Below are 21,154 nucleotides of genomic sequence, written 5' to 3'. Positions count from 1 at the left end.
CACACCAAGAGTTGTGGAAGCTTTGATTTGTACCCAAGATTGGTACCGTGACAATGATGAAGATTTAAGAGTAGAAGAAATGGTTGCTGAGCTTGAGTATATTGAATCTCGTAATATGTCTTTTTTTTTGTTATATATCTTCTAGGTTTGTGAATTTTTATAGCTTTTCAAGTACTAATGATTGCTACTTATTATTTACAGAAGTGAAGCCTTCAAATTTACAGCCATGACCAAAGCTTAATGGGTGTGTGAGGATGAGGTAATCTTAGATTTTTTACCCTCTAAAATCAGAATAGTCTTTCTAGATGTTATTATGAATTTCATATATGTAACACATATTTTTCTCTCTTTTTCATATATCAAGGAAGAGGGACATCAAGATACATCAATCTTTTGAACTTTTTGCTTTTTTTTTTTGTTGAACTGTTGGTAATTTGATGTATCAAACATAAATCTTATGTATTTAGTATCCCTAGTATTGTTTCTTTTACTAAAACAGGTAGTATTCATAATAATCAAAAAAAAATTGACTAACCGATCGGATCCGGATATCCGCGGATATCCTAAATTTTAACGGATATTCGGATGTTCGGATATCCAATTTTCCGGAGCCGGAGACGGATAATAGAATTGCGCATCCACCGGATACGGAAGCGGATACGAAGACCCTCAATTTGGCCGGATATCCGGCTTCATCTCAGGGCTAGTGGTATCATATTATGTTATCGAATATTATGTGTTTTCATATATTAAAACATTTTATATAATATTTTTAGTTAGTGTATCATATGATAATTTGATTTTTTTTTTAAAGAATCCCTACTAGAGAGTAACGCAACTTAATTGAATCGAGAACTTAGTGAAATCAGTTATAGAAGTGGTGTTGTAACTATTTGGCTAAAAACATATCCTATTTTATTATAATTTTTACTTTGAAAAGTTTAAAAATATTTTATATATCTATAAATTAATCTGATCTTAAGTTTTTACTTAGCATAATGATAAAAATATTTACTTTTAAAATTTTTAAATACTTTGTTATAAAATAATTTGATTTTAATTTTTACTTTTATAAGTATAAAAATATTTAAGTGAGAACAAAAAAAAGGAACATGTGTCAAATATTTTGATGTCATGTATGGTAGCAAGTATTTAGGAAAAGTTTACTTTATCATATAATATTTTTTATTATAATTTTTAAAAAGTATGAAAATAGTGTATATCTTTAAATTAATTTGATAAGTTTTATTTAGATTAATGATAAAAAAGTATATATCTTTCCTTTTAATTACTCTATCCTAAAATAGCTTAATTTGATTTTTTTACTTTAAAAATATGAAAACATTTTATATATCTTTAAATTTATTTGATAAGTTTTATTTAGAGTAATGATAAAAAGGGAAAAATATATAAATATTAATAAATTTTAAATGAGAAGAAAATTTAGAAAAAGATATGTGTCAAATTCTTTGACGTCATATATATGTCAGTTTGGGGTAACATGTGATTAGGAAATCTTTACTTTATTATGTAAGATTTTTATACACATGTCAACTTATGATTGAACTTTATAAAATAAATGATACACTTACCATTACCATCACACAGGCGAGTTGTGCTTTTGTATCAAGGAGAACTTATTGTGTTGAGTGTTGAAACTGAAAGTAAAACTCAACAAATTCTAAGGTCTTAAGGATGCTGCCAGTGTCGTTGTCTCGTCAAAGTCCACCGCCGTCTCCAAAAATGGCGTCACCATCTTCGATGTCTCCTGCCACCGTCTCACGTAGAGGGTTTGTTACTCTCAAAGGCTCAAAGCAAATTATAATATTCAATTGTATTGGATTTTGACAAGTTCCATAGTGTTTGTTTTTTCTTTTTCTTGTTGGCGAATATTATATCGAATCTGAAATGAATCTAGTGTAACGTTTTAATAACATTAGTAGATTTTGTTGAATACGAAATTGAATCGAATCTGAAATGAATCTAGTGTAAGATTTTTGTGTGGTTAATGTTTATTTTTTGAAGCTGATGATTAATTGTTTTGTAGATCGAGATCTCCGAGCAAAAAGGCCTTGATGAGTCCGAGTTTTGCTGACCTTCCATCAGACATCTTACGTATGATAATATCTCCTCTTGTCTTAGAAGACAACATCCGTGCATCTGCGACTTGTAAGTCATGGTGTGAAGCTGGTGTATCTGTCTGTATAGTAGAAAAGCATCCTTGGCTTATGTGCTTTCGTAAAGGTGGCGACTTGGTTGAACTCCGCAATCCGTTACAGTGGAATTTGTACACTTTGAGTCTGCTAGAGTTAGCTGAATCCACTGTGTGTTAGTCGAGGGATGGCTGGTTACTTATGGATAAAACTGGATCGAAAGAACTGTTCTTCTTCAATCCATTTGCATGGGAGCTCATAACCATGCCAGAGTGTGAGCTGGAGTTCGATATGATTGCCTTCTCTTGTTCTCCTACATCAGATAACTGTGTAGTAGTAGCGATAAAGTTTACATATTATGCTGCCACGATCAGCACTTGCGATCCTGGAGATGATAAGTGGGTTACTGCTACATTCGCTAGTCATGGAATAGGGGTTCATAAGCGGAGCAACCTTGTCTACCAGAATGATCGATTCTATTGCATCAACGCAGCAGGATTTTTGTCTCACTTTCACCCATCTTCCGGTACGTGGACTCCTTACGGTGTACATAGACTCCGATGCCCGTATATGTACGATAGAAAGCAATATGGAAGGAAGGCGAAAGCAGTTGCCTTGGCAGAGAAAGAAGGAGAGCTCTTTGTAATGTATGCATGCATGAACGAGAAGCCAATGGTTTATAAGTTAGTCTCTAAGAAGTGGGAGGAGGTGAGCAAGACAACACTTGATAGCTTGACGATCTTTTTCAGTTTTCATAACTCTTGAGTTGAGAACTAATCTCCCATGGATGAGGAGCAAAGTCTATTTCTCAAGGTTCGGAGATCGCAAACGTTGTTTATCCTACTCATTCGATAAAAGCATGTACAATCGCAAACGTCGGGCATCCTACTCATGCGATGAAAGCATGTGCCGTCCGGGCGAGGAATCGCGGAGTTGGGTAGAATTGTGTCGTCGTCAAATCCTATGGATCGATCCGCCTCCCAAGAACTTGTTGGACCTTATGTTAAGCTCTTCGCATAACAACTGAGAAGGCTTTTTTTGTTTTGTTTTTTATTGTGTTAATGTGTAACTGGGGATTTAGGAGGTTCACTGTTGTGTTTGTGTGTCAGTGTGACCAGAACCGTTTCGACTGTTGGGTTTAAATGTGCGTATGTTGTTATTAATTACTATTAGTAATTGTGTTTAATTTTTGTGTGTTTGTTATTTAATTTTGATTTTTTAAAAGTGATTATGAATAGGTTTGGTATATGAGGTCATTGGCTTAGTTTACTAATTTTGTATAAAATGTGATTTGTGTTTCAAGTTAGATCGTAGTATTTACCATGTACGTACGGTAAGGTGAGATATGTGTTTTTGGTGAGATCATAGACGTTGGTATTCAATATATCGTTACCCACATAATATATACAAAGTCGTTTACTCTTGACTTATGTGTTCATTGGTGGATGTTTAGTTCTCATATCTTGACTCTTGAGCCACCGAAGCAGGATAAGCAAGAACATTCATGTACCAATTCAGCATTGGTGGTATAGTCTTCCAGAAATTGAAGAAGAAAACCTTATTTTATTATATAAGATTTTTATACACATGTCAACTTATGACTGGACTTTATAAGATAAATGATACACTTACTATCACCATCACACATGTGAGTTGTGCTTTTATATAAAGGAGAACATATTGTGTTGAGTGTTGAAACAAAGTAAAACTCATCAAACTCTAAGGTCTTAAGGATGCTGCCAGTATCGTCGTCTCGTCAAAGTCCACCGCCGTCTCCGAAAATGGCGTCACCTTCTTCGCTGTCTCCTGCCAACGTCTCACGTAGAAGGTTTGTTACTCTTTCAATATTTTATTACAAATTATAATATTCAATAATATATTGGATTTGAGAAGTTCGATAGTATTTTTCTCTTATTGGGAAAAATTAAACTGAATCGAATCTTAAGGGAATCTAATGTAAAGAGGTTTCTATGATATTCATAGATTTTGTTTTTGTTTTTGTTTTTGTTTATTATTGTGTTAGTTTGATCATTTCAGGGTTCTTTCACATTGAGATCCGAATTTAAAAGTCACGACCGGCCTGATTTAAAGTTGATTATAATTGCTTTGTAGATCCAAAACTCCTTGCGAGAAGGCCCTGAATCCGAGTTTCGCTGACCTTCTATCAGACGTCCTACCTATAATGATGTCTCATCTTGTCTTAAAAGATAACATCCATGCATCCGCGACATGTAATTCATGGTGTAAAGCTGATGTATCTGTCCGGGTAGTGGAAAATCATCCTTGGATTATGTCCTTTCCTAAATATGGCAACTTGTTTGAACTCCGTGATCCATTAAAACGGAAGGTGTACACTATGAATCTGTCAGAGTTAGCTAGATACACTGTGTGGTACTCAAAAGATGGCTGGTTACTTATGGCTCAACGAGATTTGAGAAAGATGTTCTTCGTCAATCCATATTCTCGGGAGCTCATAACATTACCGGATTATCAGCTGGCTTTTGAAGAGATTGCGTTCTCTTGTCCTCCTACTTCAGATAATTGTGTGGTTTTAGGGATAAGGTTCATAGACGAGTTTGTTCTGATCAGCACTTGCCACCCTGGAGCAACTGACTGGACCAATGAAGAAATCCCTTTTCGCATAAGACCGTTTTATAATCAGAGTAACATTGTCTATTGCAAAGATCGATTCTATTGCTTCAACGCACGAGGAACTTTGTTTAGCTTTCACCCATCTTCCCGTACATGGAGTTATATGTGTGCAGATAAACTGGAATGCCCGTATAAATACGATAGAGAGAAATATGGATGGAGTGAGAAAGGAGTTTCCTTGATAGAGAAGGAAGGAGAACTCTTCGTCATGTTTACAAGCAGCAACGAGAGGCCACTACTGTACAAGCTAGTCTCTGCGAGGTGGGAGGAGATGAATACGACTGCACATGATGGCTTGAACATCTTTGTCAGTTATTATAACAGTGAGCTGAGAACTAATCTCCCAAGGATGAAGAACAATATATATTTCTCAAGGTTCAGTCAGAAGCGCAAACGTTGTGTATCGTATTCCTTTGATGGAAGCAGGTTCAGTCGGCCCAAGGAATGGCAGAGGTGGAGAGAACTATGTCCTCGTCAAAGCCTATGGATCGATGCGCCTCCTAAGAATGTGTTAGACCTTTTGAGCGAAATAGATAAGTAGTCATGTTTGATTCGGAATTCTCATTGTTGTGTTGTTGTTTGCCAGAACAGTTTCGGCCTTTGTTAATGTCTTCTTTTTTTAAAGTTGACATTGAACCGTTTATGATTCTCCCTTGCCTTGGTTGACAAATGTTTACATTCTCGGCACAACCTTCAAAGTAACATTGCAAACAATATAGAGACTTGTATCAGCTTTGTGGGTTAGCCTTAATTAGTTGTCCCAAAAATGGACTTTATTTCATGTTTGGATTCACCTCGTTAGTTTAAATGGGTCGTGTCCTTCCACATGTAGTCTTCACATGGTTGTTAACTTTAAAAGCATGACCATGTCCCTAACTTAGATAGATTAAGCCATAAGTATTTACTTTTAAAAATTTTAAATACTTTATTATAAAATAATTTGATTTTAATTTTTACTTTTATAAGTATTAAAATATTTAAGTGAGAACAAAAAAAAGAACATGTGTCAAATACTTTGATGCCATGTGTGGTAGCAAGTATTTAGGAAAAGTTAACTTTATCATATAAGATTTTTGATTATAATTTTTAAAAAGTATGAAAATAGTGTATATCTTTAAATTTATTTGATAAGTTTTGTTTAGAGTAATGATAAAAAAAGAAAAATATATAAAAATTAATAAATTTTAAAAAGGAAAAAAATGGGGCACTTGCAAAATTAGACCCCTAACTTGAGTCAATTGCAAGACTAGACTACACTTTTTCTCTCTCAAATATTTGCCATTTTCTGCCTACTAAATCCTCTGCCATTCATTGTATTCACATAAATGCCATTTTTTCTAATTTATTTGAATTTCTTGCGAAAATGTTTATTACATCCATATCCTCATCTTCTTGTCTTATTTACGGTTGTACCACCGCCATCAATTTTCCAACAACCATGAACAACTAAATTTGAAGCTCTTAATGCTTCAGCAGCCCGATTTGTGAGCTTAAATAACACCCAATGCTATGAGAACTTCATTTTCTTCCATCTCCTCTCCATTTTAATCGAAATTTTTTAAAGTTCATTAATCTTGTTATATCTCGTGAACAAGGAAATTGGCGCTGTGTTTCTTCAGTGGTGACTAAATACGACGTCCTCGGTGCTTGACATTGTGAAACCACCACCGATAAGGTTATTTTCCAGTAGATTTCGTGAATTTCTTTGTTTTTTTTTGTCGAACTTAGACTTCATTTGTTAGTCCAACCGTCATAATATCATGTATAGTCTACTATGTGGTCAATTTTGCAATTTAAGATTTATCGACTTTCGAGCCCGTAGACTAAAATTTCAGTCTCCTTAATTTCATTTGAAAACAAAAAAATATGATTCAGACTGCATTATAATCTTTCCGTCAGATGCTTCGTTTACAGTCTACTAAGGTGTATTTTTGCAATTGACCAAATTCTTGACTTTTTAGTGATGCCTGCTGGCCTAAGTCTTCTTACGATAATAAACGAGTAGACTTCTAGTGACTATTTTTGGAATTGACTAAAATATTTAAGCATTGACCGTAATATTATTATATTAAAATAATTATTTGACTGCAAAAGAAGTCTACTAATTAAAAATTTTAAATGTTGGTCAACTCCAAAAATGACCACGACAGACTCCAAACGAAGTCATCATTACTATAGTCTTCGTACGTAGTCTACTTGGCAAAAGTCAAACTTGGTCAATTGCAATACTAATCACGACGAAGTTTACATTTTCTTGTTGACGAATAGATGAAGTCTACTTGTTAGACAGAAGTCTACTGTAAAGTCAATGGGTTGGTCAATTGCAAAAATAACCAGAGTAGACTATAATTGAAGTTAACAGGTGGAATTTTCCATTGAAGTCTACCTATTTTTATCTATTTAATTGCAAAACTGACCAAAACATTAACAAAGGACGACCACAGAAGAAGTCAACCGGTTCTAGTAGACTTCGTCCGCTGTCTGCTTTGTTAAATTTTAATTGCAAAAATATACCACAAAAAATAGACTTCATTTGAAGTTATCTTCGTATAGTCTAGTTTATATCTACCCGTTGACGTCAACATGAAGTCAGCAGATTTTGAAAACCAAATTATTGCAAATTGGTGAATAATTTTTAAGATTTTCTTGTTGTATTCTTTGATATATGTTATTTACTTGCATATGTATGTTTTTGACATGAATCCATATTATACATATGGAGAAATCAAGTTTTTTGGTTTTCATAGGCAGTTAGGTCATTAAAGTAGACTAATTTACGAAGTCAAACCGTTGGAGTTATTTGTGAAGTCTGGATATTTGAAATAGTGTTTAATTGAAATTTATAAATTTTTCTTTTTGATTTTGTAGTTCAAAATGTTTTGTATCGGTTATGTACTTGCCTCTGTCTATTATTGTCATGATAATATATTATACTTTTGGATCAATCATGTTTTTGGTTTTGTTAGGCATCTAGGTTATTGATTTAAGACTTCTACGGATAGTCAGCTATGTAATGAGTAATTGACTTGCTGCTTACTCTTTCAGGTAGATGGCGCAAATACCTATTGTTTACGGAGTATGGGCGACGAGAAATGGGTCCTGACATTTTGATATGGTTGGACGCAAAGGTGGGAGAATGTTTTTTTTGTGACACGGTTGTACATACGCTGAGCTTCTTGAAATGGCTGTAGAAGATTATCTGATTGACAAAGAAACAGAGATGGTTCAGTTATCGTATCCCTTAACAGAGATGATGCTTCAGCAATTGCCCCAAGATACCCCTCCTGTCTATGTCACAAATGATAGATCAGTTCAGAACTTGATAGATTTTAGTAGTAGGAATGTTGTTCGCCTTTGCGTCTCTACGCGATGCATGGATGGACAGTCGGTTAAGGGATGTGTTAATGATATAAATAACTCTTGTTCTATTGCCGATGGGGAGCCAACAGATGAATTTGGTGACGATGTAGATCCAGGTGCCGATGAAGGTGTAGAAGAATGTGAAGAAGCTCTCCATGACACTTCAGATGAGAAGCCAAAAGATCTTGATGACATGGATTTCGATTACAGTGAGTACGGGAAATTTGAAGATGAAGATGACGATGAAGATGGAGATCACCCGGATGTAGATGCTGAAGAAGGGAAACCGTTTATTGGTGGTATTCATGGACAGTTAAATAATCCTTGGATAGACAAACCGAAAGTAGGTTAATGCTTTCCATGCTAACATGATGTCATAACAGAGGTGCGTTTGACCGCTATTATGCTAAAATTCTCTTTCAAAATTAAGAAGTCCACAAAGTCTCGGTTGGTGGCAATATGCTCTATGCCAGGATGCACGTGGAGGGTCGTGGCCATTGTGAAGAATGATCCAACCACTTTTTAGGTCACCAAATATCTGAACGTGCATACATGTTCTATTGTGGACCGCATAGTTCACCGTAAGCGTTGCACTTCCAAATATATTGGGATGCTTTTTGTAGACCAGGTAGGAATAGTAGATGGTGTTGTCCCACAACATATCCAAGATTCAATGAGGACAATGTTCGACATGACATTGGATTACACAACTTCGTACAGGGCTATACAATATACCTTGGAATATGTGAGAAGAAACGCCGAATCTGGATATGCGAAGTTGCCTTATTGTCTTAGAAAAATGGAGCAGTCAACCCCGGGAAGTGTGGTTGACCTTGTTGTTGATGACGAGCATAGGTTTAAGTACCTTTTCCTATCTTTCGATGCTTCAATCTGTGGTTTCAATTACGTGAGGCGAGTTATTGTGGTTGATGGGACCCATCTCACTTGAAAGTATGAAGGTGTATTGCTAGTCCCTTGCGCACAGGATGGTAACTTTCAGATATTTCCGTTGGCTTTTGGAATTGTCGACTCGCAGTGTGATGCTTCATGGGATTGGTTTTTCACCAAATTAAGTGAGTGTATCTCGGATGAATATCCACTGGTAGTAGTTTCGGATAGGTGCAGTTCAATAGCTAAAACATGTCGCAATGTTATGCCATGGGCAACACGAGGGATATGTTACTACCATCTCCAACAAAACATAATTTCTAATTTCCGTGGGAAGCAACTGATGTACTTGGTGAAAGGGGCAGCATATGCGCATACGTATGATGATTAAGACTGCTACATGGCTTTCCTTACTAACGTAAATCCGGCCCTTGCAGCGTATTTGAATGAGGCAGATCCCACTTTATGGTCTCGAGTTTACTGTCCAGGAGATAGATACAACATCAAGACTAGCAACATTGCGGAATCTATCAACTCCATGCTAATGAAAGCCAAAGGTTATACCATCACATATCTCATTGAGTTTATTACGAAAAAGTTAGGTAGGTGGTATTGGAAAAGACGAGAGGATGCACTTAGTCTGATAACCACTTTTAGCCGGGGTGTTGAGTTCTTATTGGCCTTAAGGGAGCATTATGCAGATATGATGACGGTAGAACGCATTGATGGCTGGCGTTTCTATGCTAGGGGTGGGCAACGTGACTGTTTGGTTGACTTGGAAGCAAAATCTTGTTCATGCGGGGTGTTTGATGTTGAGAAAATGCCATGTTCACATGCAATTAAGGCTGTCAAGTCAAGCGGATGGCATATGTCTACCGTAGTCGAAGCTTACTATAGAAAAGATTATGTCTATGCATCATACGCGGCTACCATCATTCCCAATGTCGAGCACGATCCAATTGGGCCAAATATCCGATGTATACCTCCCATACCGAAGCAGAAGCCTGGAAGGCAAAAGAAGTATCGTTGGCTAACATGGCTAGAACTGTCACGTAAAAATGGGAGCAAGCCGAGGAAGTCTCATAAGCAATATATGCTTGTTCAAAATGCAGACAGCCTGGACATACTCAACCTCATTGTGTAAGTAACAATCTCACTTGATACATTTTTAACGTTTTGTATATGATCGTCGGTTACCCAGTGAATTATTTGTATAGGTTGCTGAAGACGGCGAGTAGATGTTAACTTCATCGTGAAGTCATCTAGAATTTCCCTAGCTATAATTTGTCTCTGTAATTTTCAGGGATTATCCCACGTGTTCAAGTCGACATTATTAAAGACTAGTACGTACCTATCATCTACTCATAAGACCATTTTATTTTATGATACTCCGCTTCTTGAACAACCACAATCAGCTAGAGAATGATGAGCCAAATTTCGGGGTCAGTTTCTGATACAAATTCGCATAAACAAATAACTGGTCCAATCTGCAACTACTGCAGTAGATCAACGATTATTGTGAAATCATGGACAAATGCAAATCCGGGAAGAAATTTCTTCAGATGCATTGTTCATGGGTTTTCCCATTGGTTAGACGCAGAACTATCACATGATTGGCAAAGGTGGAGCTTATTGGATGCGAGGGATGAGATCCGTTGGCATAAAGAAGAAATCAAGGTACTTAAAGAATCTGTAAGAGAAATGAAAGAACAAGTTGTTAACGGTTTGGTGAACTCAAGGGTGGTTAACACATATGACGAAGACAAGAAGAAGTTTGAATGTGATTTACTGGCAGCCAATGAAAGGGAAAAAATGCTTCGACAATTCATGGTTCTCTCTTGGATAGGTTTCATTGTTGTCATCGCAATGTGTCTTAGGATGTGTACCAAGTCTCTAAGTTAACTTCAATCTGATGTCTACTAAGCTTTTGATGTATGATGCGTTTCTCTCTACATTCAATGTACCCTTTCGATATCTCTGCATTCGTTGTACCCATTCGCTATCTCTACATTCGTTGTACCCTTTCGATATCTCTACATTCGTTGTACCCTTTCGATTTCTCTACATTCATTGTATCGTTGCCGTCTCAATTTCACTGATAAGTTGAAGGTGTCGTTGGTCTTTATGAAGAAGAAAAAGCAAACCAGCGGGAGGAAGGCTATAGTGTGGCTGAAGAGGACTGCCATTAAAAGTGGCTAAGTGTCAAAGAAGAGAAGTGGGGAAGAACCTCTGCGTGAAGTGGAGGGTTAAATAAAACAATAGTATCAAATAATAAAATGTTGTCCATTTATTAAAGCGGTTGGTCGCCCTAAGCTTTCTATGTATTTAAAGGGAGATCCATTATGAGGGTTTCCTTATCCAAGAAAATACATTAAGAACTTAATATCAAACGGCCGTCAAGGTCTTTATCCTTCTCTTATCTCTCTATCTGTTCTAATCACTCGATCTTCTATCTCTTTCTCATTCTGGTGGCTTCGATCTAACAAATTGGTGCTTTCATTGAGAGTTGAACTAGAGTCTCGTGTGGTTGCAGAAACTCCGCAGCCGCAGGAAACACAAGAACAGATTACAGGTCATCATGACCGTGAAATCCAGAGTATGCACAAATCGATCAACCAGCTTGTGTGCGCTCTTCAAGCTCACTTGCCGATCGTTAGCCGCTCGTCTACTCTGGTGGGTTTTTCAACACCCGTCTCGGGCATGAACCCTCTGCTCTATGGTCAGGCTTCCACGAGTGAGGATCCAAACCGAAACGATAGGATCTTGCCCTTCGTGTCCCCACGACCTACAGAGGGATTAGTTTCCACACCACAGCTACCTCAGAGAGTCGAACCGTGTCCACCGCGACTGGACACACCACCTAAGCTCGTGGATCTCCCAATGTTTGAAGGTACAAACCCTGACGACTGGTTGTTTAGGGTAGAAAAGTGCTTTGCAAAGAACCACACAATGGAATGAGAAAAGTTAGATCAGGCGGTGTCGTGTTTGACTGATATTGCTATCACTTGGTGGCGTTATTCTCATGAGAGGGACCATATACTTAACTGGAGGATCTTTAAGGAGAAGTTTCGGGAACGTTTTAATTTTAGTCGGGGCAGTTCCACAGTTGACCATCTCCTTCAGATGTCACAAACTGGAAGTGTGGAGGAGTACATGATACGATTTGAGCAGTTGTCAGTAGAGTTACCTCCTGTTACTGATGACGTGCTAGAGTCAGCCTTCCTCAGGGGAGAGATAGTAGAATATGCTAAGCTTGTTGAGTCACAGGAGAGTGAATCAAGCAGCTATCAAGTGCGCCCTCAACAGCGAGCAACAACCTCACCAGTGGCTTCCCAAACTATCCGACCCTCTACGCAATCTTTTTCCAAAGGCAATGACTACCGTAAGGCTTCGGGAAGTGGAGAAGCATGCAACTTCAATCCCTGCCGCCATTATGGTGACAAATGGTTTCCGGTGCACAGATGCAGACAGAAACTCAAATGTATGGAGGTGGAAGAAGGTGAGGAATTAGAAGGTAGTGAAGCTGGTGATCCGAGGGTTCAGGATGTTGATGAACATAAGGACACAAGACAGGAAGTGGAGACCTTACATTCCTTGGGAGGAGCGTCGGGTGAACAATATCTGATAGGTAAGAAGGAAGTCATCATTTTGATAGACTCGGGAGCAACTACTAACTTTATCTCGGATAAGTTAGTACCTGTGCTAGGTCTGATTGTCACTCCAACAAGAAACATAGGGGTCAAGATGGCTAACGGACAAATTTGAAAGAGTAAGGGCAAATGTTCACGAGTTTTGCTGGAGGTTCAAGGGATCGAAATGCAAGAGGAGTTTCTTTTGTTTGATCTGGGGGAAGCCGTTGATGTGGTGTTGGGATACCCTTGGTTAGCTTCATTGGGGGATACCAAAACCAACTGGGAGTTCTTCACCATAAGTTGGAAAATTCGTAACTCATGGGTCACTAACGTGGGGGACCCCAGTCTGTGTAGAGGACAGATCTCTCTCAATGCAATGAAGCGAGTGATCAGGTGACAAGGAGAGGTTTACCTGCTGGAGCTGACGACGCTATTCGTTAGTGACCAAGATCAGCAATCAGAGAGTGTTCTTGTGGCTATTGAGAAAGTCGTTTCTCGCTTTGGGGATGTTTGAGGTACCAAAGGGACTACCACCAGCCAGAAATAGAGAGCATGCTATCACCTTACAGAAGGGGACCTCTCCGATCAACATCAGGCCCTATAGATATTGTTTTGTCCAAAAGAATGAGATTGAGAAGCTTGTTCAGGAGATGTTGGAGACAGGAGTTATACGACCAAGTGTCAGTCCTTATTCCAGCCCGGTGCTGCTTGTTAAGGAGAAAGACGGAGGATGGAGGTTCTGTGTTGATTATCAAGCATTGAACAAGGCTAGCATACCTGACCGCTACCCTATACCCATCATCGAAGAGCTACTCAATGAACTTCAAGGTGCCACTATTTTCTCGAAAATAGATCTCAAGTCCGGATACCACCAGATCAGAGTGAGAAGTTGCGATGTAGAAAAGCCGGCTTTCAAGACTCATCAAGGCCACTATGAATTCATGGTGATGCCTTTCGGTCTCACTAACGCACCCTCCACCTTTCAGTCCATCATGGATGATCTATTCAGGCAATATATGAGAAGGTTTGTGTTAGTGTTTTTCGATGATATCTTGATCTATAGCCAAGATTTGACTACTCACCTTCATCACCTACAACTGGGCTTGGACATCATGAGGAAGAATCAGTTTTATGCAAACAAGAAGAAGTGTGCGTTCGGGAGTAAGGAGATATCCTATTTGGGGCACATTATTTCGGGAGAAGGCGTAGCTGCAGACCCTGAGAAGATACTAGCCATGGTGAAGTGGCCAAATCCCAAGAATGCACTAAGCTCCGAGGTTTTTTGGGATTAACAGGGTATTACCGAAAGTTTGTGAGAAGTTATGGGCAGATAGCCAGACCTCTAACGGAGTTGCTAAAGAAAAATGGGTTCCAATGGTCAGCAGTCGCCGAGGAAGCTTTCCAAGAGCTAAAGCAAGCTGTCACTAATCTACCAGTGCTGATACTACCGGATTTCACAAAAGAATTTACGGTTGAGATTGACGCCTCGAGAGTGGGAATAGGAGCAGTCTTATCTCAAGAGAGACGCCCAATTACCTTCTTACGCCAAGCCTTTTCCTCCACAGGTCGTATCAAATCAGTGTATGAAAGGGAACTGTTGGCGATTGTGAAAGCAGTTACTAACTAGAAGCATTATCTGGTGGGAAGAGAGTTTGTCATCAAGACAGAACAAAGCAGCTTAAAGCATCTCCTAGACCAGAAGGCGGTTATCTCGGTTCAGCAAAGATGGGCAGCTAAACTCATTGGACTCTCGTATAGGATCGAGTATAAACCTGGTGTCGAGAATCATGTTGCAGACGCTATGTCCCGTAGACAACCTGAGGAGCAATTCAACCAACTGTCCCTACAAGCTCCACTGAACATTGACTTCCACATCCTCGGGGAGATGATCACCGCGGATAGTGAGTTGCAAGTCATCATTAAGGGGTTGGAGTCAGGAGAGTCGCAAAAGCTGGGTTACTTGATGTTGAATGGATTACTCTATAAGGAAGGATGTTTGGTGATCCCGAGAGGATCTCCCTTCATTCCAAAGTTGCTGGAACAATTTCATTCAACCGCGATTGGGGGTCACGAGGGAGCCTTGAAAACCTTTAAACGTTTGACAAGAGAAGTTTACTGGAGAGGGATGCGGAAGGATGTAGTGCAATTCATAAAGCATTGCGAGGTTTGCGAGGAGAATAAAAACTCCACGCTCTCACCAGCGGGGTTACTGTCTCCTCTACCAATTCTACACCAAACCTGGTCCCACATCAGTATGGATTTTGTCGAGGGACTGCCACCCTCCAAGGGATTCTCGGTTATACTAGTAGTGGTGGATCGGCGGAGCAAGTATGGACACTTCTTTCCCCTTAAACATCCTTTTACTGCTAAATCTGTGGCAGATTTGTTTGTAAAGGAAGTGGTGAAACTTCATGGGTTTCCTGAGAATATTGTATAAGACAGAGACATAGTGTTCCTCAACAACTTTTGGAGTGAATTGTTTAAAAGTCAGGGTACAACTCTCCACAAGAGCACTACTTATCACCCTCAGACTGATGGCCAAACAGAGGTAGTCAACCGATGCCTTGAAACCTATCTGCGGTGCTTTGCTAGCAAGAAACCGTCAACTTGGGTGCAATGCTTACCGTGGGCAGAGTTCTGGTATAACTCCTCGTATCACTCTACAATCAAGTCCACACCTTTCTTTGTCGTCTATGGAAGGGATCCCCCTAAAGTGCTACGATATGGTGACATTCCAACAGAAAACGCTGAGGTAGAAGAATTGTTGAAGGACAGAGACAATTTACTGGTTGAACTGCGAGAAAATATGGAAGTTGCTCAGAGGCAGATGCAGAAAGAAGCTAATAAGCATCAGAGAGAAGTGACTTTCAAGGTTGGAGATTGGGTTTACTTGAAGTTGAGGCCATACATAAAAGTTTCATTTGGTGGGAAAAGAAACCAAAAGTTGGCTCAAAGATTCTTTGGTCCCTATCAGGTCGTTGAGTGTGTAGGAAAGGTCGCTTACAAGTTGTTGTTACCAGCAGTCAAATTCACCCTGTTTTCCACGTCTCACAGCTTAAGGCGGCTCTGCAACCAGGTCAAGTAGCTCAAGAACTTCCATCCTTTATGACTGTTGATATGGAATGGGTTACGGAGCCTGAAAAGATAGTGGATATAAGGCGACCAAAAGAGGGTAATGAGACAGAGGTCAGAATCCAATGGAAGGGCCTTCCCGAATTTGTATCTACTTGGGAACCGGTCACTGTCATTATGGAACAGTTTCCTGATTTTGACCTTTAGGACAAGGTCGCTTCTCTACCTGGGGGTATTGATAGGTTGAAGGTGTCGTTGGTCTTTATGAAGAAGAAGACACGAACCAGCGGGAGGAAGGCTAGAGTGTGGCTGAAGAGGACTGCAATTAAAAGTGGCTAAGTGTCAAAGAAGAGAAGTGGGGAAGAACCTCTGCGTGAAGTGGAGGGTTAAATAAAACAATAGTATCGAATAATGAAATGTTGTCGTTTTATTATGGTCGCCCTAAGCTTTCTATGTATTTAAAGGGAGATCCATTATGAGGGTTTCCTTATCCAAGAAAATACATTAAGAACTTAATATCAAACGGCCGTCAAGGTCTTTATCCTTCTCTTATCTCTCTATCTATCCTAATCACTCGATCTTCTATCTCTTTCTCTTTCTGGTGACTTCGATCTAACATTCACCTATAAATATCCTCTCAATTTCCACTCAATCTATTGTATCTCCTTCTTCGATAACAAGAGAATAAGTTGGTTATGATCTTTGTACAGTTCATCAAACAGCTTCATATCGTTACTGTAATAGCCGATGCTTTTTATTAGAAGCGGCTCATCACCTTTCGTGTAAAACCTCTAAGGAAATTCTGGTTTTCTCTCCTCGTCCATTCTGCAAGATAAGATGAGGTTTGGCGGGGAAATTAAAAAACGAGAGATTGAGAAAGAGGAAGACAAATCCAATAAGTCTATGTGTCAAATTGAAAAAGAAGGCTACTATCGAATTGCAAAAGAAGTCAACCTTCGGTTTGATCGAAGAGGACAACGGCGGCGTGTATATAGAATTCCATGCAAGTTTCTATGGTAACGACGATGAACGAGTTTCTATGGTACAGGGACAAAAGTTGCATGTATATAGAATTCTACACTTTTAAGTATAAAGTGATATGATATAGAAACTTTCTAAGAGTTACACAGACGTGAATGATAGATGATTATNGGGACAAAAGTTGCGTGTATATAGAATTCTACACTTTTAAGTATAAAGTGATATGATATAGAAACTTTCTAAGAGTTACACAGACGTGAATGATAGATGATTATACACTTATATGATGAAGTGAAGTGATATAGAGAAAGTTTCAATTACCCAACCGTGATCAGTCTCCAATTAAGCGTGGATGATTTATATTGACCGATACAAGTATATTGACCAATCACCAATTTTCCATCATGAAGATGAACTACGTTCTATTTTTTTTTTAAAGAGAAAAGAAATGATTTACAGATAACTTTTTTGGTTGCAGTTTTAAAATAATCAAAAGGCCCCGTGCTGGTTTATATATACGAGACGTTAGAATAAACAGTTACATAATTAATAACGCAAACCGTCGTGTCGTAAATCATTAACGAGTAGACTTCATCCACTGACTTCTTAATGTAAATGGGGGAAGTCTACTAAATAGGTCATCTAATGAAGTCAACGATATCGTCCAAATATTACAGAAACTGAAGCAAGTTCACAGATTACAGACATAAATACGCCATTCAAACAAACGGCCACGATAAAGAGAGGTTCACAGATTTTAATTGAAAATACAACAATAAAGATTATACCGGCGATTAAGACATTCTCGACCACCACGCGTATACGACGGACTAACAAACGTAATTCCTTCATTTGATCTTTCACCTTGTCTAGCTCCTGCTGAACCCATAACATTTCATCATTTTCCTGGATGGCTATAATAGAATCCCTTTGGTCAGCAAGTCCACCTCTGATTGTTTGAAGTTCTTGCATAATAGCCTCATCCCACCATTTCATAATATGGTCCTCTCCATTGCATACCGTACCATAGAAATAAATATACCATAAGAATATTATCTATACTCAAATAATAATTATACCAAACGAATAAACCATCATACAATGTAACAACCTCATGGTTATTGCACCCAAAGAAAATCCTTCCAGGATTGTCGGCTGTGGTGGAACATTTCATAACGGTTTTCCTTCCACAGAAACATTTGTCAGGAATTCCAACTGTCAGGCCAAGAAAGTTTACTTCGGGTGGACCTTCACTCCATACTTGCAAAGAACTAGAAGATGGCTGAGTGTAGCTGTGTAACCCCATATCTGAGTGCAAAATGAACAAAAAACTATGAGTATTCAAACTATGAGAAAACCGAGAAAACATTGATTCAAAGCAGTAAACAGCTTTGTTACTGTTTCTAGGGTAAGAATGTGTGAGTATCCAATGCATTTGACTAATTGTAAGAGTTCGATATGAATTTGGAGTGTTTAGACAACATTTAAACCCGTTTTATCCATAAACATGCTTAAACAGAGAAAACAGGCTAAAACCGAGAGAAAACGTTGATTCGAAGCAGTAAACAGCTATGTTACTCTTTCTAGGGTCAAAATTTGTAACAATCCAATGCATTTGACTAATTGTAAGAGTTCAGGATGAATTTGGAGTGTTTAGACAACACTTAAACCCGTTTTATCCCATGCATTTGACTAATTATAAGAGTTCGGGTTGAATTTGGAGTGTTTAGACACCACTTTTACCCATTTTGTCCGAAACAGGCTAAAACCGAGAAAACATTGATTGTAAGCAGTAAACAGCTTTGTTACTGTTCTAGGGTCAGAATGTGTGATAATCCAATGCATTTGACTAAATGTAAGAGTTGGGGACGAATTTGGAGTGTTTAGACAACACTTAAACCCGTTTTATCCCATGCATTTGACTAATTATAAGAGTTCGGGTTGAATTTGGAGTGTTTAGACACCACTTTTACCCATTTTGTCCGAAACAGGCTAAAACCGAGAAAACATTGATTGTAAGCAGTAAACAGCTTTGTTACTGTTCTAGGGTCAGAATGTGTGATAATCCAATGCATTTGACTAAATGTAAGAGTTGGGGACGAATTTGGAGTGTTTAGACAACACTTAAACCCGTTTTATCCCATGCATTTGACTAATTATAAGAGTTCGGGTTGAATTTGGAGTGTTTAGACACCACTTTTACCCATTTTGTCCGAAACAGGCTAAAACCGAGAAAACATTGATTGTAAGCAGTAAACAGCTTTGTTACTGTTCTAGGGTCAGAATGTGTGATAATCCAATGCATTTGACTAAATGTAAGAGTTGGGGACGAATTTGGAGTGTTTAGACAACACTTAAACCCGTTTTATCCCATGCATTTGACTAATTATAAGAGTTCGGGTTGAATTTGGAGTGTTTAGACACCACTTTTACCCATTTTGTCCGAAACAGGCTAAAACCGAGAAAACATTGATTGTAAGCAGTAAACAGCTTTGTTACTGTTCTAGGGTCAGAATGTGTGATAATCCAATGCATTTGACTAAATGTAAGAGTTGGGGACGAATTTGGAGTGTTTAGACAACACTTAAACCCGTTTTATCCCATGCATTTGACTAATTATAAGAGTTCGGGTTGAATTTGGAGTGTTTAGACACCACTTTTACCCATTTTGTCCGAAACAGGCTAAAACCGAGAAAACATTGATTGTAAGCAGTAAACAGCTTTGTTACTGTTCTAGGGTCAGAATGTGTGATAATCCAATGCATTTGACTAAATGTAAGAGTTGGGGACGAATTTGGAGTGTTTAGACAACACTTAAACCCGTTTTATCCCATGCATTTGACTAATTATAAGAGTTCGGGTTGAATTTGGAGTGTTTAGACACCACTTTTACCCATTTTGTCCGAAACAGGCTAAAACCGAGAAAACATTGATTGTAAGCAGTAAACAGCTTTGTTACTGTTCTAGGGTCAGAATGTGTGATAATCCAATGCATTTGACTAAATGTAAGAGTTGGGGACGAATTTGGAGTGTTTAGACAACACTTAAACCCGTTTTATCCCATGCATTTGACTAATTATAAGAGTTCGGGTTGAATTTGGAGTGTTTAGACACCACTTTTACCCATTTTGTCCGAAACAGGCTAAAACCGAGAAAACATTGATTGTAAGCAGTAAACAGCTTTGTTACTGTTCTAGGGTCAGAATGTGTGATAATCCAATGCATTTGACTAAATGTAAGAGTTGGGGACGAATTTGGAGTGTTTAGACAACACTTAAACCCGTTTTATCCCATGCATTTGACTAATTATAAGAGTTCGGGTTGAATTTGGAGTGTTTAGACACCACTTTTACCCATTTTGTCCGAAACAGGCTAAAACCGAGAAAACATTGATTGTAAGCAGTAAACAGCTTTGTTACTGTTCTAGGGTCAGAATGTGTGATAATCCAATGCATTTGACTAAATGTAAGAGTTGGGGACGAATTTGGAGTGTTTAGACAACACTTAAACCCGTTTTATCCCATGCATTTGACTAATTATAAGAGTTCGGGTTGAATTTGGAGTGTTTAGACACCACTTTTACCCATTTTGTCCGAAACAGGCTAAAACCGAGAAAACATTGATTGTAAGCAGTAAACAGCTTTGTTACTGTTCTAGGGTCAGAATGTGTGATAATCCAATGCATTTGACTAAATGTAAGAGTTGGGGACGAATTTGGAGTGTTTAGACAACACTTAAACCCGTTTTATGCCAAAACAGGTTTAAACCGAGAAAACATTGATTCTAAGCAGTAAACAGTTTTGTTACTGTTTCTAGGATCAGTATTTGTGAAAGTCCAATGCATTTGACTAAATGTAAGAGTTGGGGATGAATTTGGAGTGTTTAGACACCACTTTGACCCATTTTGTCCGAAACAGGCTAAAACCGAGAAAACATTGATTGTAAGCAGTAAACAGCTTTGTTACTGTTGCTAGGGTCAGAATGTGTGACAATCCAATGCATTTGACTAATTATAAGAGTTCGGGTTGAATTTGGAGTGTTTAGACACCACTTTGACCCATTTTGTCCGAAACAGGCTAAAACCGAGAAAACATTGATTGTAAGCAGTAAACAGCTTTGTTACTGTTGCTAGGGTCAGAATGTGTGACAATCCAATGCATTTGACTAATTATAAGAGTTCGGGTTGAATTTGGAGTGTTTAGACACCACTTTGACCCATTTTGTCCGAAACAGGCTAAAACCGAGAAAACATTGATTGTAAGCAGTAAACAGCTTTGTTACTGTTGCTAGGGTCAGAATGTGTGACAATCCAATGCATTTGACTAATTATAAGAGTTCGGGTTGAATTTGGAGTGTTTAGACACCACTTTGACCCATTTTGTCCGAAACAGGCTAAAACCGAGAAAACATTGATTG

General features: G+C 38.4%; 2 protein-coding genes and 1 pseudogene across 2 annotated transcripts; all 3 read left to right on the top strand.

Moving 5' to 3' along the window:
* Window positions 1,744-3,180, top strand: LOC104768108 (annotated as a pseudogene).
* On the top strand, window positions 3,872-5,513 carry LOC104766954 (F-box protein At4g00893-like). The gene is made up of 2 exons (XM_010490926.2): window positions 3,872-3,981; window positions 4,266-5,513. Exons 1-2 carry the CDS (start codon window positions 3,887-3,889, stop codon window positions 5,344-5,346), a joined length of 1,176 nt encoding a protein of 391 aa, XP_010489228.1. The 5' UTR covers window positions 3,872-3,886; the 3' UTR covers window positions 5,347-5,513.
* On the top strand, window positions 9,454-10,197 carry LOC104768106. The gene has a single exon (XM_010492037.1). It carries the CDS (start codon window positions 9,454-9,456, stop codon window positions 10,195-10,197), a length of 744 nt encoding a protein of 247 aa, XP_010490339.1.

The sequence above is a fragment of the Camelina sativa genome, chromosome 19 (genome assembly GCF_000633955.1).
Source record: "Camelina sativa cultivar DH55 chromosome 19, Cs, whole genome shotgun sequence".
NCBI lineage: Eukaryota > Viridiplantae > Streptophyta > Magnoliopsida > Brassicales > Brassicaceae > Camelina > Camelina sativa.
Note: the sequence above shows the minus strand (reverse complement) of the source record. Positions and strands in the feature narration are given on the sequence as shown.

Coding starts and splice junctions, on each gene's coding strand:
- LOC104768106 (XM_010492037.1), top strand. CDS start 9,454: ATGGCTTTCCTTACTAACGTAAATCCGGCCCTTGCAGCGTATTTGAAT.
- LOC104766954 (XM_010490926.2), top strand. CDS start 3,887: ATGCTGCCAGTATCGTCGTCTCGTCAAAGTCCACCGCCGTCTCCGAAA. Junction 3,982..4,265: donor GCCAACGTCTCACGTAGAAG/GTTTGTTACTCT, acceptor ATTGCTTTGTAG/ATCCAAAACTCCTTGCGAGA.